Below are 22,358 nucleotides of genomic sequence, written 5' to 3'. Positions count from 1 at the left end.
TCAATTTCAAATATTTATACAAGCCCAAAAATACATAAACCAAAACCAAAACTAAACTATACAAGATGTACGCCATCCAGCCACACAAAGATCCAAAAACAAGTTCTTCCTTTACTTCGATCCCTGTGGGGAGAAAAAGATAATAGGGGGTGAGCTAGAAGCTCAGCGAGTGACCAGTAAAATCAACAGCCAAGTATATTTCACAATAAAGCATTGATATGATGTCATGATGCAGTAATCAAATGTTCATTTATTGCTCATGTGAGCCAGTGAAGTTCTTGTACTTAAATACCCAATGCTCGTTTAGATCAAGTAACCATGAAACAAAAGTAAGGAGCCATCGTGCTCCAAAGAATGTGTAAACAATAGTGGAGACATTGGTTCTAAGTACAAGACTTTCCAGGAACTCATTGGAGCCAAATTATGTCATGGCACACACACAAACACAATGATATGCAATTGTGCAATCAATGCAAGAATCATTTCAAAAGTAATCTTTGAGAAGTAGTGGAGAGATCACTCACTCAAACTATAGTGCTTCAAGTAGTCACGTTCAATTATACTCCAGGTTTGGAGTCCAGATCTGCGATAGAAATCCAATTTGAGAACTTTGAAACACGAGTAAGATTTGAAACTTAAACGTTCCGTTTATTAAGAATCAACCAATTGAAATTCATTTGAAAGACATTCGTGAAACACTTGCTCGCTTTTCAAATCGTAAGGTTTTTGTAGCATATATACTTGGAAACAATACTTGAGTTGAAAGTACAAGGAAATACAAGTTTACATTGGCCATTATATCTTTTCCTCAAGAGTACAAGTTCGTTTAGGTTTTTAATGTATACCATCGATAACAAAGTAGCAAAAGTTCTCGCTAATTCAAGTGGTAATCACTTAACCTTCGCTCAACTTGCAAATATAGTTTTCTAGTTCTCGAGTAAAAATTCGGGCAGCATGCCCTTTGTGTTTACCTAATTTTCCAGCCATTTAGGCTTCATTATTTTTCCTCAACCAACCCAACATCATACATATAAGCAATTCAGGTCAAGAGCCGTTCCATAGGCTCACAATATCGTAACAACAAGAATCACAACAATCACAAGTGCAGAAATTCAATTTAGCACAAGACAGATTTGCCGTATGAATGCGGAAATAACTTATCCGAGGCTACGCTTATCGGAGTAAGACGCAACCTATGCCGTTTCGAAGCTAAGACTCAGGGCTACAATGTTCATGAAGGTCGCTTAGTCCAGTTTCTAATGTAACTTGGTCAAATTCTCAAATTACTAAACCAGAAACCAATTCGTCGGCTGTTTAAACGCAGAACACTGTAATGGTCATAACTCAGAGTACACAAGTCCGAATCAGGTATTCTTAGAGGCATTTTAAAGCTACTTCAGAACACTACAACTTTCATGTTTTGGTCCAGAACTAAATCAGAATGGATCCTGGTCAAACAATGTGATAAACTGGACTTAACTGGTGAAACGGACTGCTGGGAAATACTTAGAACAGTAAGGGTATTTTGGACTTTTCACGTCCACCGTTGCTCCAATTGAGCTGAAATTTTGTAGGCACCTATAAAATACCATTATATACAACTTTCCTTCTTTGACCTAAGGCCAAATCAGCCTCTAACATACAGATACAAATTCGGACAGAATGTTGAGCAAATTTTCCAGATTTTGGAATTTTGAGTTTCTAGTGCAACTTTCCTTAATTTCTTGGTCTAATCACTACCACAACACCTTATAACACCTCAATTGCAACATATAAGCATCATACAACAATTTGGGCAGAATTTCCACAAGCCCTAGTTCATCAAATAAATTGGGGAAAACTACTAAAACAGGATAATCATCCATAATCTCACCACAAGATCAAGTTGCCAAGCTTAATTGAACAAAATTGAAAGCAAAACTTGGAGAGATAAGCTCTCTTACCTTGACTAGAGGTTACTACAAGTAGCCCAAGCTTTCTCCTCAAAAAATCACACCACAAGCCACTAGCTAATCATTCAAGAACAAGTTTAATCGGTTTACTTTGTTTGTTTTCTCACTAAGTTGTTGGATTTGAAGATGAAATGGAATGTTTTCCTTTGGGTTTTTCTTCTTGCTTCTCACGGCCAGCAACAGCAGAAAATTGGGGAAGAATGAAGCTTAATTGGTCTTATAAGAAGACAAGAAGATTAGAACAAATTGTGTCCACAAGTTTAGCCAACACTTGGCTTGATTTCCACCACAAAATTTTTCTCTTTCCTTCCTTGCATTTTAGCCCTTTAATTTCGGCCAAGATGTCATCATGAGAGAGGAGATATTTTGCTCCATTAGTAATAAACTTGTATGGCAAGAAAGTGGTGGTCAAGAGGTGCGTTCAATAGGTAGTGCGCGGGACCCGCCGGTTCGCGCCGTTTTTCTTAAAAACTCACGTACTAGTGTTTTTACTTTCCATTCACTAACCTTATATCATTGCCACTAGTCACATATTATTTCGCACTTAAAAGTCACTTTTAATCTCCAAATTTAATCCTTACTCTGTACCAAAAATTCATCCGGCGAAAAATCGCGAAAACCCTAACTTTGCTCCAAACTTCAAACCGAAGTGTAAAACCCTATTTTCTAGGTTTATTTACACTTATGTGAAATAATTGGGTAGTGGGCTTTGATAAATAATAATTTTTAAATAAAAGGGTATTTTAGTACTTATTGGGCCTTATCGGACAGCCTTAAAGAGCTGGCTCTTTAAGCTGTTTATGCGGACCGAATTTCTTCCAGATTTATGTGGGCCGGATTCCTCACAAAACTCTATTCACCAGAAATTTTTTTTCCTTTTCTTCTGCCTCGGGGCGTTACAAGTAGTCTAGGCTACTTAATCCGGCATGCAATGAGGTCCATACCATGGTAAAAGTTCATGAGAAAATAAGTTTAATAAGTGCATGAAAGTTCGGCAAATGAAAAGTTTCATTCAAGCTTAAGAGTTTCTTCACGGGTTGAACAGTCTTGCCCTGGCAGTCTTAGGAAAATGGTCATAACTCACTGTAAAAAAGTTGGAATTAGGTGCCGTTGGTTCCGTTAGAAACTAGGTTCACAAGGCTATATTTGTGTAGAAGAAACCATTTCCAAAATCCAAATGTAAGTGGTTCAAAATTAAGCATCCAAATGAATTTTCTGGACAGTCTCGGATGAACAGTAACAACCGGGCAGCCAACTTTCAAGACTCGTCACGAATCGCTCGTGACGAACAAGAAAATGAACTTAGTACCATTTTAAATCTCTAAGAGTCTATTTTCAAATGCCACAAACGGCACTCAATTCCGATTATTGAGTAAAACGTTATGACCTTCACAAGATCACTGGTCAGAAAATTCCTGGACCTAGTCCAGTTTTGCCTCTTTGTTCATAACTCAAGATTTATCCAACCAAAATGGCTAATTTTTTGTAGATAACCTCCACACACATAACCCAACGTATATCCCTCACACTTGTAGCCAAATTAAGCATGAAATTATCAAAGCAAAACAGGGCAGCAAGCCCTTGAAATTTTCGGACAGCACCTCCCCAACTTTTCTAACTTTCAACCTTTCATGATTTGTACTCCAATCACATAACAAGTATTAGATCTACTAAAAAGGGGTTCAAAACATGTTAATACCTCATACACACACATGAACAAGGGCTAGGCATTTCATCAAACACTTGGTGTGCATACTAAGAAGCTTAACTACTACTTGTTTAATTCAAGAGATCAACCTCAAATCTCAACCAAACAACTTGTATTTTGCCATTAACACTTTAAGTGCATGATCTATCATCATAAAACCAAGATTTAAAGAACATATACCTCTCTTGTAGTGAGCATGAACCACCAAATCAATCCACCAAAGTGAAGCTTCAAGCTTGATCAAGCACTTAGGGTTGGAGGAAAGTTTCACCCTAACTCAGGATCTTTCTCTTTGATTTTTCTCTCAAGATTTACTAGGGTTAAGAGCAAGGTAAAAATGGAGTTTCTCCCTTCTTCTCCAAGCTTCAAGAAAGTTAGCTATGAGGGAGAAAAAAATGGCTAAAGCTAGCTTAAATATTCTTCTAACTTATGGTCAAACAAAATCCATAGCTAGGGTTTTGCCACTTGGCTCCATCTTGGTCCAATCCTTTATTAATCTTTGACTAATGGTATATTAACCTTTCCAATTGTACCAATACTTGTTTAACACACCTAATCTCTCACATAAAGTCTCTACCACTAATAAAAGAACACTTGGACAAATGCAAGTGGTGCATGAATTAAAATCAACTCAAGAAAAATGTTTTACTTTCCAGTAAAATGAAATGAAATGTAATGCATGGAAATTATTATAATACATAGAAAATATATTGTAAGGGCATATATTAAATGGTCTAGATCTTATAATAAGATATGTAAATAAGAAAATTGTGCTTTAAGGTGAGGGTCAATTACAAGGGATTTGTTGTAACACATTGTAAAATATAATGCTAGGGCATATAAGAGGTGGTTTAAATCTTGGTGCAAGGCATGTAGTTTGGGAAATTGTATTTTAAAAATGAGGGTTCTCACACTCTCTCCCCCTTAAAGAATTTCGCCCTCGAAATTCTCAGCTTGATTACTGAGTAGTTCAAAATATTTTCGGTGAATATCCTTTTTAACTCTCTCGAGTCCTGTGAGCACATGATTTAGTAAAAGACCAGCAATACAAAGCCATATTATGTAGGAATTGAGGCTCCAAATCTTTATTTAGAACATGTATCAATTTACAAGTTTCATACTCGTATAACCTATCAAAATATAATACTAGCTTGTTCCAATCGAGGAATAATCCTCATGTCCTTACTAATCAATGTTGGAAAAGTCATTTAGAGCAGAAAAGTATTACTTAGCCAAACGTTTGGAGAAAGTAGAAAAGACCTTCAAAATGCAAAGTTGTAAACTGTCTGACCTAAAATGATTTGAAGAACTCATTTTCCTTTTATTTAAGCCTCAATCCACTCATAAACCAACCTCAAAATAGTTTACTAACTCCAATCCTAAAGTTGGAAATGTAAGGAGGAATATTCCTAGGAAAATAGAAATTTTTCAGTTTTGCGTGATCTCATTTGAAAATCATATCTCGAGATTCTTATGTCCAAAATTTATAAACTTTATACCGTCGGAATATAGATTCAAATTGTTACAACTTTCTAGAAGGTACCATTGTAAGATCCAATCCACAAGTCAGTCAAATTCCAACCTAAAATTGCTGCTTCACCCAGTAACAGACAGAACAGGTATACAATTTCAGTCAACTGTGAAAAATCGTAGATATTCATGGGAATTGAGAACAATACTGATACTCTGAACCTAGTTTCAAATATAATAAACGAAACTCAGTTTTGACTTTTCTACATCAAGATATAACAGATTTCGTAAAACTTTCCAAGGTTCCCTGCGGAAAAATTTTCAGCGGCACTTCCTTTGTGTTTACTAACTTTTTCCAGCCCATTCAAGGTTTCATTCTTCCCATGAAATAGCTTCAACTCAAGCATATAAATATCAAGCCAACAACTCACTACATCAAGCATATAATTGTCACCTATTCAAGTTAGAAAATGAAACCCTAAGCTGAAATTCCTAATCACAAGCTGGAAGTTTCTTTAGGCAAGTCAAACTAGCATATAAAAGCTAGATATTTCACATAGCAAAGCTACCAAACCATGGCCAATACTTAAGTATCATGTATGGACAGAAAAGTACCATAAAACTGAAAATTTCACAACACAACTTCAAACCATGATATTTTCTCATAAAACAACCGAAATTGAAACCCTAAACCACCAGTTTGCATATATTTAAAGTGGAGGAAAGTTTATTGCCAAAGTTACCTTGTAACCTCAAGAAAGATGAAAACTTAGAGCTTCTTCCTCCAAAATCACCCCACCAACAGCTTGAAATCTACCTTAGTTATCATTTCTACAGTGTAGTTTGCAAATTAGTTGGTTGAAACTCAAGATTCAAGTACAAATTTGAGGTTAGAGTTGAAGGTCTCTCTTTGGTTTTTCTTCTCCATTTGTTCGGCCAAGCAAGAGGAAAATGAAAACAATTTGGTCAACTTTTTGATTTAGTCAAGGTGAAGAATGTGACACAAACTTTAATCTTGATAAAAAAAAGTTAAAACTTGGCTACTATTCTTGCTAGCTCTCAAACCCATACACCATACATTAAATAGTTTATTCCTTTGGAATGACAAACGAAAATCTTCACTTAATTTAAAGACTAAATTATAGCAATAGACTCATGGGCAAGGATCCAATACTGCCCAACCACTCACTAATGGCTAATTTGACAAGGGATGTCTTGAGATGCTATTCGACTAGGCAGATGCACTAATTCAAACATATTGCGTACCCCTTCTGGAATCCTTTCATATTTCTTTTTCAATTCTATGTTCCGGTGTCGTAGTTCAATTTTCTCCAAGTATTCTTATTTCCTTCGTCCATCCCAGTGCTCAGTTACTCAATGATAGCTTGGCAGGCAACTCTAATTACGACTGGCTTCATGGAAGCTCTAGTCATATAACTTTTAAGTTCATTCATTTCCAATCCCCCCATGAGGAATTAAACTTAGCTATTCTCAAATGAGATAGACGAGAAAGTGGAACACAAGTGGGACAATACTTCAAAATACTGTGTCACTTATTCTTATTCTGGAGTCTTAACACAAGGAGTATAAAATTTCCAACGGAAAACACTTGAACCAAAGATATGTCGGAATCCAACTATATAGACTAAGAAATATTGTTTTCGGGATTGTTTATGTGGTTCAAAATCATCTCATATTCAAGTAGATATTATAGACTAAATGTCTTAATGAAATTCATGTAAAAGGAAGGACAAAATACCCAAGAAAATCCTAAACCACTCCTTTTTATTTGGGTAAGAGTAAGTAAACATTTGGAGTTTCCAATTGAAGAAGGATCATGTTTTAAGATGGAAAAACGGTCATAGTATGTGCCAAACGAAAATATACAAGTTCAAGTAGAAACTTAGCCCTCGAGCGAAAATTTGGGCAGCACGCCCTTTGTATTTACCTATTTCCCAGCCATTTATGGCTTCATTATTTTCCTCAATCAATCCACAATTACACACAATATAAATAGCCACTCAATAGGCTCAATGTCATATAATTACCAAATCAAGCTAGGACATGTGCGGAAATGACGTTTAGGTTGGAAAACAAAAGGCAAATTTGCTGTTGCTTAGCGGAACTAACACAATTGAAGCTACACTAGTCATATTGAGGAGCAATGTACACCGTTTCGAAGCTAAGAGAAAGGGATACAATGTTGAAGAAGGCGACTCAGTCCAGTTTGCAATGTATCTAGGTCAAATTTACTAAAATATCCCCAGATTTTCCAGTTCACAGTTCAACTAGCAGTACTGATTCATTCAATCATATCTCAGCACATACAACTCCAATTCAAGTGATTCCAAAGCCATTTGAAAGCTAAGATACAAGGCTATAAGTCTTAAAAAGATATCGACAACCAAATCAGTAGTATTCCTGGTCAAAACAACCAATTACAAAAGCTGATTAGCATGTTCGGATGGAAACAGGGCAGCAGGGGTATTTCGGTCTTTTCACAGGCTACGTTGCTCCGATTGAGCTGAAATTTTACAGGAATCTATAAAATATCATTCTATACAACTTTTATGTTCGTTCCAAGCCTAATTCGGCCTCTAACATAGGGCACTGAAACCGGACAGAACTGAAGCATACAATTCCAGAAATCTGAAATTTTGGGATTTCAAGGGCAATCTCTTCATTTTCTTGATTCCAATCCACCACAACCCTTCTACAAGCCTATATTACATCAGTATACGCATGCCTACAACAAGTATAAGAAGAAATCAGTCAACCTCATTTCCGTCACTATGACACTTTAATCCAAACCATGAAGGGGTTATGTATAGCTTTTGAAACGATAGAGAGGTTATATAAAAAAACTAAACCATAGGGGGTAAAGTGTAATTTGCCCTAAAAACAATAATGTTAGTAATTATATACTACTTACAGTGATTGACAAAATCAAGAAAAGAATCCATGAATACATGATTTTGCATTTATTGACAGCTACATGTGGTAATCATGCAACTTCTGGTCATTTTTCAGACGTGAAAAAATTATTGTCTTTTTTAGATAGTTCTCATTTTGAAGCTGTTCTTAAGAAACAGAAGAAGATGCATTTACGAGAGACAACATATTACAGGAGTATTAGTATCTTTTCTGCAGCTGCAAACTCACAAGCAAGACATTAATTAGCTTTACAAGTAATTGTGGAGGGATTTCTCCTTAGAAATTTTAGTTCTTGCATTATTTAGATTCTGTAATTCTCTGCTCCAAAAGAAAAGAAAAGAAAAAAATTATTCTGTTGTTCTTTGCCCAGCAGAAAAAATATGAGCATGACTTAAGCTTTTTTTTTTTTTCTCATATTTTAAACCATTTTAGTAAAAGCATGGGAAAGTATGCCTAAATAATCATTTCTTACTTAACAAGATTGAACTTTCATAGTTTATAATAGCTACTAATAAACAAATTAAAAGCGTATAATATATGGGAAGTATTTATTTAAACTGCTTCAGAGCACTGAACTTTCCCATCCTATTTATGTGTAAGGGTCACAAGCTCCAAAGCAACACAAAGTAGATGTCATTAAGTTTTTATGTGATTTTTTTTTCTACATACAATCCAAATTACAAGAGGGAACAGGAAGGCCTAAATTAGTCAATAGGAATCTTGCAAGAAAAAGAATTTTAACTTGTAAAAATGATAAAAAAATATAACTAATGAAGTCATTAATTCTCAAGTTTGGGAGAAGGTAAGGACCGAATATCAAATTTGGTGGGGTAAAAACTTATTAAAAAAGTTCTTGGAGTAAAAATTCATAATATATAAAACTTTGGAAAGTCTTAGGAGGGCACAAAAAAAAAAAAAATGGTGTGACAGTGCTTTGGCATATGAGTGTAACACTTCTCAACTAAGCAGAAAAAAATGATAATACTAATGCTTTTTTGTTTTACATGAGATCTTTACATTTGTTTTCTTCTTCTATTTATGTATTTATTTCTATATTTTTCCAAAGCTGGAGAACATCTTTAATTGGTGGTGATAAATTACGATGATTATTGCATTAAATCTATTTCCTTTCAATGAGTTATGATCCTTAACATTAGATATTAGAATGACTAACCAAATAACACTTTTCAAGATTTTGGTTGAATATCTAATGAGCTATTTTTTTTGCTCCTAAATTGCAACTTCGCCTTTGCGTATCAAAACTTTTTTTGCATACAATATCCCATTACACTAATGTCTGTCTGTTAATGAGTTGGCACGTATAGAGTGAATTGCAAGTATCATCAACTACTTGGTCGCAATTGGCCAGATAAAAAACATATCTCAGCTCTTATTGAACTGGAGATTCAATACCAATATCGCACTTTTTTTAAAAAAAAAAATTTTCTAAGTAAAACAATACCTCAATTAGGGAATTTTAAAAGCAAAAATTGTTTTTCAATAGTATTATAAATCTACTAATATTTTCTTAACAACATCCATATCGATCTTCTTTTCATATTTAATTCTCTTTTCCATTTTTTAGTGTGTTAGAAGTATTAAAGTTTGAGTAAATCTTATATACACTGACTTTATATACACTATCATCGTTGGATCTATGACATATCTACAAAATTTGAATTTTAAATTCAAATTTTACATATTTGTCATTCATCCAACGCTTGTAAGAAAGATTAATCCTTAAAGTTTGACAAGTCATCTATTTCACTTGCATACAGTGGATTAAACTTAAGTGTGAATGTCATGCGGACAAACTTTTGACTTCGAGCATCGGTGGTGTTGTAATTTCACACGTCATACAAACTTAATTGCATAAGATGTTAGAATTATGAAAAACTATATTTTTCACTATGATTTTCATCTAATTGAAGAAAATATTTTTGATGCGTTCGAAGTATTAAAGTTTCACAAGTCATCTGTTTCACTTGCACACAATGGATTAAACAAAATTGCGAACGTCATGTACACAAACTTTTGACTTCGAGTGTCGGTGGTGTTGTAATTTCACACGTCATACAAATTTAATTGCATAAGACGTTATTTTTCACTATGATTTTCGTCTAATTGAAGAAAATAAACAATTAAAATTTTCTATTACTTATCTTACAACAGTACTCACACTAATCTCAAAGTAATCACTTTGCTCAGAGGAAAAAAAAAAAAAAAGGAATACAACAGGAAATAGCTCTACCTTATCTTACAATTTTCTTTCAAAATTATCTTACCATAAAAATTTTGCCTCAAATCATTCCTGAGGCAAATAATGCCTTATTTAACTTCAAGTAAAGTATTAGTGGTATGGTAACTTCTAATGAAATTATTATGCGTCATTGATTTAATTTAAGAAACTTGAATGTGATAGATCACACCAAATTACTATCCGAATCAAAAAAGAAAAACAAAAAAAGGAAAGGACCACTACTATTAGTTAGTTGAAAAGTGATCAATAGCGTCACTGTAGCCGTCAAATACTTGCCGTCTAGCACATTCGCTCCCCAACTGCGAGTTTGCATTCACTCGTAAATCTTCTACAATTTCTGCTCTCCTTTCTCTTCTGCTCTTATTCTACCTACTCAATCATCTATTGTACGGACTCAAAAATCACTCCCCTCAAAATTTTTCTAGTACTAAGCCACTTGTGTCCCCATAAATTGTTATCTCATTTCATTCCTTTTTTTTTTCCCTGCAGCTATTCTTTCTGTAATGGCAATGAAGCGCAACCGAGTTGACACCACAGAAGAGTTGACAGCATCGTTTGCAACCAAGCAACAGCAACAGAAACAGCCAACAGAGGATCAAGCTAGGGTAATGAGATTTTTTATCTCTTCGGCCTATTTGGCAAATAAGTTTTGCCCAAATTTGTCTCATATCAATTTTTTAATAACTTTAACTACAGTAATTTCAAAAATTTTAACCTACACACTTTAAAAGACCCGAAACACACAAAAAAATTTCTCTTCCTCTTTTTTTTTTCCACCTCAACCCACCACCACCTACGATGCCAGTCAAGACCGGCCACCGTCGGTTCCGGCACCGGCAACCTCTTCCGGCACCGGCCATCTCTTTTTTTTTCTTTTCTTTTTCTTCTCTCTCTCCCCCTCCTCCCCTCTTCCCACTCTCCCTCCGCCGCCACCCTCCCCCTCCCTCTCTGCCTAATTTGGTCTTGCAGGCGCGAGACAGGGGGAGGGGAAAGGGAGAGGGAGAAGAGGGGGAGAGAAAAAGCAAAAAAAGAAAAAATTTCCATGTTTGCTACTAGTTCTTCTGGCGTCAGAGGGAGGGGTGGCAGGAGAGGACGAGGGGGAGGGGGAAGGGAGAAGAAGAAGACAGGAAAGAAAAGAAAAAAAGAAAGAAATAAAAAGAAAAAGAAAGAGGAAGGGAAAAAGAAAAGAAAAAAAGTTTTCCATTTAAAAATTTTTTTCTACAATTTCTACGGTAAATTACAGTAAAGTTTTAGACAAACACTTAAAAACCTCATTTGCCAAACATTGTAGAATCAATCATTTAGCTTTCTATTGTTTCTTTTCTTTTTTGTTAAATTATTATGTTTAGGTGAAAGCCAAGGAGAGTGATCCACCAAAACTTGGTCATTTTTTGGACAACTGCCACTATTGCAAGAAGCATATGCCAGTGGGTGTTAAAGTCCACATGTATAGGTAATCTTGACTACCATTACCAGTACTTTCTTGTTAATCATCTTAAACATCTAATAACTTTCATGTTAATTGGCATAACATTTGTTATTGAATTTCAGAATGCATGTTTTACTCATGACTGGTTATAGTAATAATGTGTCAAGTCTGCTGTTTGATGTTCAACATATAATTTCTTTTTTCTGCAGTAATATGTGATTTCACTTTTATAGAGCAGTTTCATTGGCTGATAACCTTAATTTCATATTTTCTTAATTGCATTAATAGATTTGTTATTCTTGTTTCAGAGTTGATTTCTAGTAAAATATGATTTCTTCTCTCTTAGTTGTATGTCTCTCTCTCTCTCTCTCCATCCAATTAAAATTATTTCAACCCTTCACTCCTGATCTATTATTTTCAGGGCTTTTGTTTGATTGATGTTTGCTACGATATTGACCAATGTTTTCTAATATATTCTCGGGATGTTTAAAAACTAATGAGTGAAGCATTTATAGGAAAAGGTTCAAAAACTTGAAATTGTTTCTTTCTTTTCCTATTGTCTTCTTCGGGAAGAGGTATGGGATAGGAGAGGCGGAAGTTTTTATTTTTGCCAACCTATAATACATTCACAATTTAGACTATTAATAATGTAATAATAAATTTGAGGTTGTTTATATAAGGATAATTTGTATTTTTGTTATCTTGAATATAATGTTGATAATGTGGTGTAGAGACTTCTGCGGGTTCTGCTCTGTTGGATGCCGTGAGATACAAATGGCACTTGATAACCTGGCAGAAAAACAAGCAAAGCTGGCGCAAAAACAATTACCAAGCTGCAGCGATTAAGTGGATCAGTGAAACTAAAAGTTGATATGAAAAGTCAGTACAGAACAAATGATGTTGAATCTACTTTGAGATCTTAAGGATATCAGTTTCCTTGCTGAGTGTAGAAGTGCAAAATTGTTAAGTTTTTCTAATGATCTTGGGCTAATGTACGATGTGTATCATTTAATATAACTTTCTATGACCAGATTGATGTGAGTGTTGGCAGTTTGTATATAATTGCTTTACTTTTGAATGTGCAAAGTAACTTGCCTTGAAAAGATTTAACTAGTATAATCAGTCTTTTGGCGGGGAAAATAGGGGGTTCTCAATGGGAATGCTCATTAATGATAGTTATTATCAGTGTTTGATACACTACTATGACAACCAATCTATGATAATGGAAGACTTAATAGTGTGTATTCCCCATTCCTGATCAAATTGGACACTTTTGCTTCACTATCACCAAAAAAAAAAAAAAAAAAAAAACCAAAATAATATCTTTTCTTTTTCTTTTCTCTCTTGTCTCTCCATTCTCCCACCTCTCTTCTCTCTCACCTCTCATCAGTTGTCTCTCTCTTGTTCCTCCATCTTTCTTGCAAAACTTTCAAACCCAATCTCATAGTCCAAAGCTCCTCTTGTCAAATTCTCCAGAAGACTAGTTTACTCCTTATATTAAAAATTCAATAGCCAGGAACATGTTGAGCAAAAAATTGCTTTGAAAACTGAAACTTTCAATTTCTCTTCGTTTTTCTTTAACTGTTTATGGACTTCCAAGCACACGACTGCAGTGGTAAGCCTATAGTTCTCAGAATTATCTAAGCTTGTCAATAATTTGTTTCTTTTGGGTTTAGGGTTATGTGTTTTTCTTTGCCTTTTGTTGTTTTGATATAATTCTATTGTCCTTTATTTTGGCTTGGATTTTTTTATTGGAGGTTGGGTTTTCTAATATGTGTTGAAATTTAAATTGGGATTTTGGGTGTGTTGGGTTCTTCATAGATTATTTGCAGATGGGATGCTGAGACATTGAGAAAGAAGAAAATGTGGTGAAAGGAAAAAGAAAAGAAAAGAAATATTAGTGGGAAAAAAGAAGAAAAACCAAAATAAATTCTCATTGAAGAGACAAATCAAACAAGTGAAAAGGAATACCAAAAACCCATTGTCATTGAGGAGGCTTTTGATAGTGATTATCATTATCATTCCCGAGTAAGAACCAAATAGGTGGTAAAAATATTAGAGCATCGACCCGTAATCTGGAACTCAAGTTTTTTGCTAAGTTTGTCTGCTACAAGTTTTTTAAAAATTTTAACTACAGTAACCTCAAAAAATTTCTTAAAGTTTTTAAATTATACACTCCAAAATATTCAAAAATCTATATATTTAAAAAAAATTTTAAAAAACTTCTACAATAAGCTACAGTAAATTTTTAAACAAACTCCCAAAAAACTCACCTTCCAAACAGGGCCATAAATTTGCTAGAAACTTTTTTTTTTCTACGAAGCCTATATTCAAATGCCATCCATGCTTTATTTTGGTAATTTGGAATTATTTATTTTATTTCAATAAGATATTTGGCAATATCCAGAGTTTTAGATAGGGTTTTCGAGTGTAGATTAGTGAAGTATGGTGTGATGTATAATCATAGAAGTGGTTGATATCCTAATAATGTGTTTCCAAGGTTATATATTCTTAATCTTTAATTAATAAGATTACGAACCATTTGCCATACAAGAAATTATCTAATATTCTAATACTATTTTTTATGATACATGAATGGGATACCATTCTACATAAAATCCATCTTTGATGGATTTAAATTTATAGCAGGATAAGTTATAAGTTATTAATTTTCTTTTTCTAAGTTAAAAGTTATTACACTATTTGTAAGTAGTTTAGTATAGAGTGCATTAATTAGTTGGTATATAACAAATATAGTATATTATTAACAGATAAATATCATTTCTTAACTAGGATATTCAATTTGGTGTGATTGGCGTGGGCAGGTGGGAGGAGAGAGAGCGAGGGTAAAAATGAAATACCAAAACAAATTTTTTGGTAAAAATTTTATATTTGTAAATAAAATTTTTGTAATTTTCAGGAGAAAAATGTAAAATGTATGAAAATAATGGCTCCTGAATTTCATATTCTAAAATTTGGGGAGTCAGGTACATAATAGGAAAATAATTTCTTAAAGTTAAATTAGTACTGAGATGATGATAAATTTCCACAATAAAGATAACCCAAATAACAAATAAATAGGCACTTCCATACTCTGGTTTGTGTTTTTTTCTTCTTTGTTTATTTTTTTTAGTTATGTAAATTCTGCATGAGGTAATCTTTTGCAATTAATTCGTCACTAGAATTAAATATATTGACTAAGCCAAAATAAAATGAAAATATTCATAACAATATATTACAACACAATATGCTTAAAAAGAATTTTCTAAAAGAGATATTTTATCATTTTTTTGTTAATAAACTAGTAAGCAATTGTATCCACACCACTAAATTGGAGAAATTTGACTACTTTATAAATTGGATCAAACTAAATGTATTTGGGAAAAATGAAATTGGCCAAAGATCAATTAAAACCAAATTCAGAAATTTATCTTAACAGACAATTCTAAAGGTTAATTAAGAGACCAAATTGGATCATCGATAATTCTAAGGGTACTGGAGTCATTTACCCTTCTTTTGAAGTAATAGATAAATTCCTTTCTGGTGCATTATTCTCTTTCATACTTTGGTTAATGCTGAGTGATTTTCAGGACTAGCAAACGGCACCCATAAATAAGGATATACCATGACATTTCCTAAAAGCTATTTATTTGCAAAACTGAAAATTACAATTACAAAAAGGAAAAAGAACTTTAAAATGTTCAGAGTTTCTGATGACTTTTAAGCTTATTTCTTTATTTTTTTGTCGCTCCAAGGAAATCCCTTAAATTTTCTCTATCTAGAAAGTGAAATAATTGATGTCAATTTTCAGTTTCTATTTTTGGCAGGACATTCATTTCAGCCATAAAATTAGCTGCATCAATTATCGAGTTATAGCCTCGTAAGCGATAATTTCATTCATTTCTTTGCATTATTTTTTGTGTTCTTCTTTAACGAATAATAATGCACCCTGCGAACTCCAAAACTCCAATTGGAAGTTGATAAGTAACACGAATGACGAAAATGTGGGAAAACAAGTAGCTAAAGTCTAATGATATAATTTTCACATTCCAAGCATTTTCCATTTCTAAAGTCAGACGTAGCATCTTTCACAATTGTTAAGGCGCTTTTCTCCCATGTTTTTGCTACTTCTTTCCTAATATTAATGGACATTTTCCAAAACTCTTGCTTGCTGTAAGAGTCATATGTACATGGATCTAGGTTATACCAGGACACACAAGTCCAATCCAATATAAGGGTACAAATTCAAGGATTTCTGCTCAAAGTACAGGGCACATTTGTGAATTACTTCTCCTTTCCTCAATTATAGCTTCAAATTTTTGAAGAGAATCATAAATTGCCTTCCATTTTCCAGAATGTTTTGTTCATTGAATCATAGTGTTCAGTTACAAAGATATGATGTTTTGACAAAACCTTAAAACTGATGCTGCTGTTTTCCTTTTTCTTGTGTTATTAGGCACGCGCGTTTAAGATTTACTACTGATTTTTTTGTTTGGCTTTATTGGACCTCATTAAACTAGTAATTTAGTCCACGCATAAAACTATGATAAGTAAGCATGTTTTAATAGGGTAAATTTTATATATACTAATGATGTATATATTATCACTGTTAGATTCATGACACATATATAAAAATTAGATTTCAAATTCAAATTTTATATAGTTGTCATTCATTCAAAACTGACAGTATATACACTATCAGTGTAGGAAGGATTAATCCGTTTTAATATATTTATGAGATAATGGAGTTGACATGGATGTTAGCTCACATCCTTCGAGGTAAGTTGCTTAATGTGCCCTCTATGTTTAAAAAATGCATTTTATTAGATTTGTTGCTTCAAAAGCTTTTTGAAAATCCATCATTAATAGGTGTACTTTGTGTTTCTTAGCTATATGAAGATAATGTTGGTCGTATATGAAAGTTTCTGAAATGCAATTGCAATTGTACACTTATGTAAGCTCTTGATTCCCAACTTATTATGATATGATCTCTATGCCTAGCGGGGGATTAGTTAGGAACGTTTGGCCTACTTTACTTGATGAACAGTCACAATTAGATATTCAGGTTGTGAATAAAAAGTTAAGAAAGACTAAAACTTATGAATGATATGAACGTTTGATAAATCTAAATATGGCTTCTTTTTTTTTTTTTTTTTATCAATCTAAATGAGACTTTGATGCATGATTTGATTTGTTGACCACATATTTTGAATTCTGACTATGGCTTGATACAAGTCTAATATTTCATGAAATGCATTATCTATACTAACATGTCCAAACTGATAGAGGACTAGATGAACTACTTATTGAACAAAATGTTGTTTATACCTCGTTGTCAGTAATTTAATAAGTCTGAAAATTTTCTTGAAAGACTCTGGTGTCAAGATAGGAAGAACATGCTGCATTTATGATGGCCAGCCCTTAAAGTTGGTACGATTTGATCCTAGTTGCAGCAAACCATATATGATTTTACTCCCAAAGCCATAAATATCACCAAAAAAATCAGTAGCGTACAACCTAAACTGAAGCTTAAATATTACACATATTGCACAAGCTGAATTTTGATCTTTTTCAGTGCCACAAGAGCATCTCGAATATTGCTTCTCTCAGCCGGAGACTTCTTCGTGCAATTTAGAGCCAATTTCATGATGGAAGAAATGCACTCCAGCCTCTCAAGATAGTGATGATCAGTTGTGCTTACCAAATTGGCATCTACAATACGAGCTAATGTATTAGCCATAGAATCCACAACCCAACTCCTGAGGCTCAAAGTCTCACCAAACATCTCATTGTTGGGGTTCATTCTTGTAAACACTTCCATCACCATGATTCCAAAACTATAAACATCGCATTTGGGGGATACTATTCCTTCGGATCCATACTCTACAAGAATGGCAAGTACTTTTCACCATATGTTATTTAAAGTAAATGAGCTTTTGAAATTCTGGAATTTCAAAAAATTGTGTTGTGGGGGGGGGGGGGGGGGGAAACCAGAACAGAAATCATACCTGGTGCAAGATAGCAAAATGTGGCTAGTGTTTTGGTGTATACAATGCTTTCCTCTGGAGCCAACAGCTTTGTAAGGCCGAAATCACTTACATGGGCAACCATATCTTCATCTAGCAGGACATTACTAGGCTTCAAATCACAGTGCACTACTGGTGTTGCACACTCGTAGTGGAGATACTGCAGTGCAGAAGCAACATCCACCAAGATGTCCAATCTCTTGATAATATCTAGAGATGAGTCACTGGAATACAACCACTTCTCAAGATTTCCATTAGGCATGAATTCAAGAACCAATGCTTTGAAGTCAGGATTAGAGCAGCTGCTAATGACTTTTGTGAGGTTTCGATGGCGAAGATTGCGCAATGCTTCACTTTCTGCTCCAAAACTCATCAATGCTCCTTCTGATTGTAAATCAAACACCTTAACAGCCACAACCCTCCCATCATCAAGGGTACCTTTGTAAACAGATCCAAAACTTCCTTTTCCCAAAAAGTTCCTTTCATCGTAATTATCGGTTGCCTGTGAAAGTTTGTAGAAGGAAATTCTTTCTTGTGTAAACATATCTGCTTCTATGGGACTTTTACCTTTCCTTCGATATCTTAGGTAAACAAATCCCAGGGACATGGCACCTAAAACTGTTATCACCCCTGCTGTACTAAAAATGATTACAAACTTCTTTTTGTTTCCCGATGTTTTAGCTGAAAAACTTACACATGGTGGGACGTGTAACCTTGGAGCTCCACAAAGTGCTTTATTTGAAATAAAGGATTCACTAGTGAAGTTTGCAAAAGGGCCATTCGGAGGAATTTCGCCACTTAAATTGTTAAAAGAGACATTGAAGCTTGTAAGATACTTAAGATTCTCAAGTGATTTTGGAATGGAACCAGAGAAAAAGTTATGTGATAGATCCACAGTTTCCAAACTTAAGATACTACCAATTGACTTCGGTATTGAACCTTCCAGTTGGTTGTGTGCCAAAGAAAGATGATCCAGGCTCTGCATATCTCCTATTGTGCTTGGTATGCCACCTGATAAGTTATTCAGTGATAAAATCAAGCCTGTTGCAGCCTTCAAGTTCTGCATTTCTAGAGGTAGAGAGCCAGTTAGTGAATTTGAGGAAAGATCGAGCAACAAGAGGTCTGTAAGGTTCCACAAAGTTCTAGGAATACTAGACTTCAATCTGTTGGAATTTAGGTAAAGATATCTCAGAGAAGTAACATTTTCTAAGCAACCTGGGACTGCTCCTGAAATTTGATTTTGGCCCAGAATTATTGCACCCAACTTTGTGAAAGTACAGAAGTAATCCAGGCTGACTTGGTTTAGTTTGTTCATGTAAAGAACTATCGCTTGAAGATTTTGCAGACGTTGTATTGTAATGGGCAACGGTCCAGTCAACTGATTACCGTACAGGCTTAAGATAAACAAACTGCTCAAATTTCCAATTCCATCAGGAACTTTTCCCTGGAGATTGCACCTGTATGCATAAAGTCTTTCAAGGGAGCTAGAAAGGTTCCCAACTGACTCCGGAAGAATGCCATTCAGTGGATTGTCATTCACAGCTAATGTTCTCAGATTCTTGGAATTTGCCAAGGAAGAGATGAAGCTAGTCTCTGGATGCGAAAAGTCAGTGACTAACTTATTGCTTCCTAGATCCAGCACTTGGAGGAGTCTTAGGTTACCGAGGGAAATGGGAATATGGCCTGTGAAGAAGTTGTCAGACACGGTTACAACAAGAAGTTTAGAAGAATTTGTAATTGACTCGGGTAGGTCTCCAACAATGTGGTTAGAGTTGAGATAAAGTTGTTCTAAATTTGGAAGCCCATAAAACACTGTTGATGGAAGATTTCCTGAAAGCTGATTTCCTGCGAGTGACATCAATGTTACCCTGGAGAGGTTGAAGATCTCTACTGGTATGGAACCAGTCAAGTTATTCCACCCTAAGCTGAGTGTTTCCAGATTGTATAAATTGCCGATCTCTCGCGGTATTACGCCTGCCAATAATGTAATAAGCATATGCATGAATGACCCTTGTTCTTCGAATTAGACGGCAAGATCGTCTTAGTCAGTAATCTATGTGTAATTAGCTATTGTTGTACCTGTTAGGTGGTTATCAGCTAAGTCCAAGAATTTGAGCATGGTTGAATTTCCAAGCTCTTTTGGAATTTCACCTGCAAAATGTAAAAATTATAAACTTGAAGATCCACGTTACATCTTTGATGGTAGTTGGAAAGGGATATATCTTTATTGAGAGACCAAAAAAAAAATAAAATGGTGTCAATGGTCTGGTCAGGAGTTCAAAATTTTAGTTTTATATTAGGGCAAATTACACTTTACCCCTATGGTTTAGTGTTGTTTTGCATAACCCCTATAGTTTCAAAAGCTATAGATAACCTCCTCTTGGTTTAAATTAAAGTATCATAGTAACGGAATTTGCATTCCATAACGGAATCAACTAAAATATCAAAAATACCCCTATATAAAGTTGAAAATTATTGATTAATCATAGAGGGGTTATACATATATTTTGAAAATATAAGGGGGTTATATGGTTATAAAGCACTAAACCATAAAGGCTTATATGATAAAACATAAAACCATATGGGGTTAGAGTATCATACATATTATGTTTATATATTTTAGTCACTTCACCCATTTTAGTTTTTAAACAAAAGATAATTTCGACATTTTCCTAGATTTCATTAGGAAAATTAAATTATTTTTGTTATTTTGATACTTTACTCCAAACTATGAGGGCTATAGAGAAATTATGTGAAAATAAGCTACACCACAAGGGTAAAGTGTATTTTGTCCTTCTTATTATGGTAATAGATGCAACCAGTGAAAGCTATAACGACTATGCATGAACAAGACATGGAATCAACCATCTAACTCTCCTAGCAACTGAGGTGCAATTAACCATCTAAATTTTGAAGAAGTAGAAGGATGACAAGTCATCTAACTCTACTTGCTCCATAGACCCATAAATTAATATCTTACCTACTAATTTGTTCATGGAGAAGTATATCACCTCAAGTTTCTTCAGCTTCCCAATTTCTTTTGGTATGGTTCCACTAAACTTGTTGAACGAAAAGGATACAGCCTGAAGTTCTGAACACTGGACTAAGCTTGATGGTATTGGACCACTCAATTCATTCTTTGATAGGCGAATGACTCTTAGTCTCGGAAGATTGCCACACATATAAATTGGAAGACTTCCAGATAAGCGATTACCTCCCAACGAAATCATTTCCAGTGAAGAAATGTTGAAGATCTCTTCCGGAATGTTACCTTCAAGAGAGTTGTTTGAAAGGTATAAACTTCTCAGATCTGACATGTTAGAAATGGAAGGCGGGATTAGGCCAGTGAAACTGTTGTTTCTGAGGGACAAGTATTGAAGTTTGGGAAATGAACTACTCCACTCAGGAATTTCTCCGGTAAGATCGTTCAAACCCAAATCAAGTACTTTTAATCGGTGCAACCAAGCAAGTTCATTCGGCAATTCTCCATGGAAATTGTTCATGCTCATGTTAAGAGAAATGAGAAATGACAGGTTTCCCAACTGTGACGGTAAGATGCCGGTAAGCCCCATGTTCGAAATGTCTAAGGCAGTGACTCTACGATGATGAAAGCCACAGGTAACTCCAATCCAGTCACAAACTGTTGGTGTATTTTAATAAAATCTTAAGTTTTTCCTTGACCAAATCATTACAAGGAGTTATAATAATTTATTTGGAAGTTATTTGAATTATAATTGTGGGAGTTTCATTACAAGGAGTTATAATAATTTATTTGGGAGTTATGGGAATTATAATTGTGGGAGTTACAATGCATTTTGAATGGAGTTATTATACAATTATTTGAATTAGAGTTACAAATGAATTATTTGTTTCAAATGAGGAATTAATTGAGTCTTTATAACCCATTCAAATGTGATTAATTTTTTAGGTTACAAATTCTACCAATTAACTACAATTTAATATGGAAAAACCGTTACACATTTTCAACCCCTTTTTCTTAAGGTTTTGTAGCCTATAAATAGTGAAATTCTTTGGAGAATTTGTGACACGCACTTCTCTTAACAAAAGATCATTCTAAATACTATTTTCCTCACACTCATTTCTTTCTCCCTCATTCTATTTTCTTTGGGCAAAGTAAGATATTGGGAAGCTTATGCTTCTTTTGGTTGTGCAGATCAAAGGGAAGCAACAACTATAGAGTTGGGCTGTTGTATCCTGGAGGCGGCGCGCTAGACCTTCTGCATCAGTTTAAAAAATACCGTAGGGGCGCGTATCGTCTTAAAGAGAGCGTTCTACGCGCCTCAACCCTACTGAACTTTTTAGTAGCTGTCAATTCCAAGGTGGTCGGATTGAAGATCAGAAGTTGTTCATCCAATAATTTTAAGATCTAGTTCGCACATCAACCCATACCAAAATAACTTTTGATGGTACAAATTATTTGCATTTATTAATGCAATATTGAGGTATGAGATTTTGTTAATTTCTTTGTTAAATTCTACTAGAGAAATTACTGTTACTTATATGATTAATTTGGTCTAGGACCAACAATTTTAAGACGATAAGCCTCTTCACATAAGAT

At 34.4% G+C, this 22,358-nt stretch overlaps 1 protein-coding gene across 1 annotated transcript; it reads right to left on the bottom strand.

Annotated features, from left to right (window-relative positions):
* Positions 1–17,289: 17,289 nt before the first annotated feature.
* Positions 17,290–21,351, bottom strand: LOC113756162 (receptor kinase-like protein Xa21). The gene is made up of 4 exons (XM_027299931.1): positions 20,760–21,351; positions 19,859–19,930; positions 17,762–19,753; positions 17,290–17,636 (listed from the first exon to the last, which is right to left on the bottom strand). Exons 1-4 carry the CDS (start codon positions 21,349–21,351, stop codon positions 17,290–17,292), a joined length of 3,003 nt encoding a protein of 1,000 aa, XP_027155732.1.
* Between the last annotated feature and the right edge of the window lie 1,007 nt (positions 21,352–22,358).

Source organism: Coffea eugenioides, unplaced genomic scaffold (genome assembly GCF_003713205.1).
Source record: "Coffea eugenioides isolate CCC68of unplaced genomic scaffold, Ceug_1.0 ScVebR1_2024;HRSCAF=2977, whole genome shotgun sequence".
In the NCBI taxonomy this organism is placed as follows: domain Eukaryota; kingdom Viridiplantae; phylum Streptophyta; class Magnoliopsida; order Gentianales; family Rubiaceae; genus Coffea; species Coffea eugenioides.
Note: the sequence above shows the minus strand (reverse complement) of the source record. Positions and strands in the feature narration are given on the sequence as shown.